At 47.3% G+C, this 2,453-nt stretch overlaps 1 protein-coding gene across 1 annotated transcript; it reads right to left on the bottom strand.

Moving 5' to 3' along the window:
• Window positions 1-1,142: 1,142 nt before the first annotated feature.
• LOC111808682 lies at window positions 1,143-1,949 on the bottom strand. Its single transcript, XM_023694818.1, has 2 exons — window positions 1,560-1,949; window positions 1,143-1,478 (listed from the first exon to the last, which is right to left on the bottom strand). Exons 1-2 carry the CDS (start codon window positions 1,947-1,949, stop codon window positions 1,143-1,145), a joined length of 726 nt encoding a protein of 241 aa, XP_023550586.1.
• Window positions 1,950-2,453: the final 504 nt, after the last annotated feature.

Below are 2,453 nucleotides of genomic sequence, written 5' to 3' on the forward strand. Positions count from 1 at the left end.
TAAATGAATATGGGCTAACATGCACAGGGCCGCATGTTCGCCCTTCCGACTCAGCGCGTCGGCTGCTTGATTACTCTTTCCTGCTTTGTGTTCGAACTTGAAGTCGAATTCGGCCAACGACTCCTGCCACCGGGCTTGTTTTGCTGTTAATTTTGGTTGATCAAAGAAGTGGCAAGTGGCGCTGTTATCCGTCTTCACTACGAACTGTGATCCTAAGAGATATTGTCTCCATACTCGAAGGCAGCGGACTACAGCCAACATTTCTTTCTTGGAGACAGTGTATCTTCGTTCGGCATCGTTGAGCTTTCGACTTTCGTAAGCGATGGGGTGACCTTCTTGAATAAGGACCCCACCTAGAGCAAAGTCGGAAGCATCGGTTTCTACTTCAAATGACTTTGTGACATCTACCAACCCGAGGACAGGACCCCTCGTCATGGTTGTTTTCAGATTTTCAAATGCCATTTGACAATTATTCGACCACGACCAAGGGAGGTCTTTCTTCAACAGCTCTGTCAATGGGGCGACTCGTCGTGAAAACCCTTCGACGAACCGCCTATAGTAGTTGGCTAGTCTTAAGAAGGACCGCAATTCAGATACGGAAGTAGGAACTTTCCATTCTTGGATAGCTTTTATCTTGTCGCTATCCATACTAATTTGTCCACATCTGACGACATGTCCAAGGAAGTTGATGCATGTTTGTGCGAATGCACATTTCTCCTTCTTCACATACAGCTGGTTTTGTCGGAGCTTGTCAAACACTAGCTTCAAGTGCACTTTGTGTTCCTCGAGGGTTGTGCTGTAAACAACGATGTCGTCGAGGTACACTATGACGAACTGATCCAGGTATTCGTAGAAAACCTGGTTCATCAACGTGCAGAATGTAGCTGGGGCGTTTGTCAAGCCAAAGGGCATTACTAGGAATTCAAAGGCCCCATATCTTGTTACGCACGTCGTCTTGGGTTCGTCCCCTTCGGCAATACGTACTTGATAATATCCTGATCGTAAGTCCAACTTCGTGAAGTACTTGGCCCCGTGAAGTTGGTCGAACAAGTCGGATATTATCGGTAGAGGATATTTGTTGCGTACCGTCACCTTGTTTAAGGCTCTATAGTCTATGCACAGACGCAACGTCCCATCCTTCTTCATCTGGAACAGTACGGGGCTCCATAAGGTGCCTTTGCCGGGCGAATGAATCTCGCCTTCAGCAACTCGTCTAGTTGTTTCCTCAATTCGGCTAGCTCGGGCGGAGCCATCCAGTATGCGTTCTTTGCTGGCGGCTTAACCCCGGGGAGGAGTTCGATTTCATGGTCAATGCCTCGACGAGGTGGTAGTGTTTGGGGTAGACTCTCTAGCATTATGTCGGTATAGCTGTCTAATACTTCCTTGATTTCCTCTGGGACAGTCTCTTCGGTGGTTGCTTCTTCTATCAGTGGTATGGCCATGAATGTAGGTTCCTCTCGTGCGAGTCCCCTTTTCAGCTGTATGGTCGAGATCATTCGAAGATTACCTGGTTGCTTGATGCTTGCAGGTATTACTGTGGGGTTGCGGTCGGTGATCACCAAGCATTTTGCCAATGGCATTGGGATGACCTTGTGTTCTAGGAGAAACTCCATCCCAAGTACCACGTCGAAGTCGTCCATGCGAACCACGACAAGGTCTAACTCTCCAGTCCAATCCCCTATTTTGAAGGGGACTCCTTTGGAAACTCCCACAATAGGCAAGGCCTCGGAGTTGACAGCTTTCATTTTCCCCGGGTCTTTTCCTATGGTGAGTCCCAATCTTCTGGCTTCTTGATCGGCAATGAAGTTGTGGGTTGCTCCAGAGTCTATCAGAGTGCTCTTGCTCGGTCGAGAGTTTATTGTGGCATCTACGAACATGAGCCCTTTCTCTATTATCTCCTTCAGTTCGACTTTCCGTTGGAGGGCTGACAAGAATTTGAGTGCGCCCATTCGGGGGTTATCGTGATCTTCCTTCTTGTCTAGCAAAGTCTCGACCCTTGCCTCATTGCTCTCTTGAATGGACACTTGGAGTGTAGTGAGAGAGGCCCGATGAGGACAGTAGGATACCTTGTGGGGGCCTTTACACAGTATGCATTGCAAAGGCGTCGTCGGGTGGTTCTTTTGATGGTAAGGCCCTCGAGATGTCCCCGCTTGATTGTTCTGAGGAGGTCTATCCGTCCATCCGCTCGGTTTGTTGGGGCTTCCATTTCGATGGCCTAGTGGTCTGTATGTTTTGAAATGTGTGGGTCCCTTACCTAATAAAATGTAGAATAAGTAGAAAACATTACTTTTTTTCTCTTTTAATAAATAAATAAATGATTAATTCATTAAACAACGTCCGCTTCCCCATATTTTGTGTGATTAAGGGCCCACAAGCATCCATCTTCCGTACCCAACCATGTTCCATAAGCTTTACCTCCTAATTCTCAGCTAAAATCACGCTGTCTTTTAATT

Source organism: Cucurbita pepo, chromosome LG13, assembly GCF_002806865.2.
Source record: "Cucurbita pepo subsp. pepo cultivar mu-cu-16 chromosome LG13, ASM280686v2, whole genome shotgun sequence".
NCBI classification, from domain to species: Eukaryota; Viridiplantae; Streptophyta; class Magnoliopsida; order Cucurbitales; family Cucurbitaceae; genus Cucurbita; species Cucurbita pepo.

Coding starts and splice junctions, on each gene's coding strand:
- LOC111808682 (XM_023694818.1), bottom strand. CDS start 1,949: ATGGGCGCACTCAAATTCTTGTCAGCCCTCCAACGGAAAGTCGAACTG. Junction 1,479..1,559: donor TGCCATTGGCAAAATGCTTG/GTGATCACCGAC, acceptor TCGACCATACAG/CTGAAAAGGGGACTCGCACG.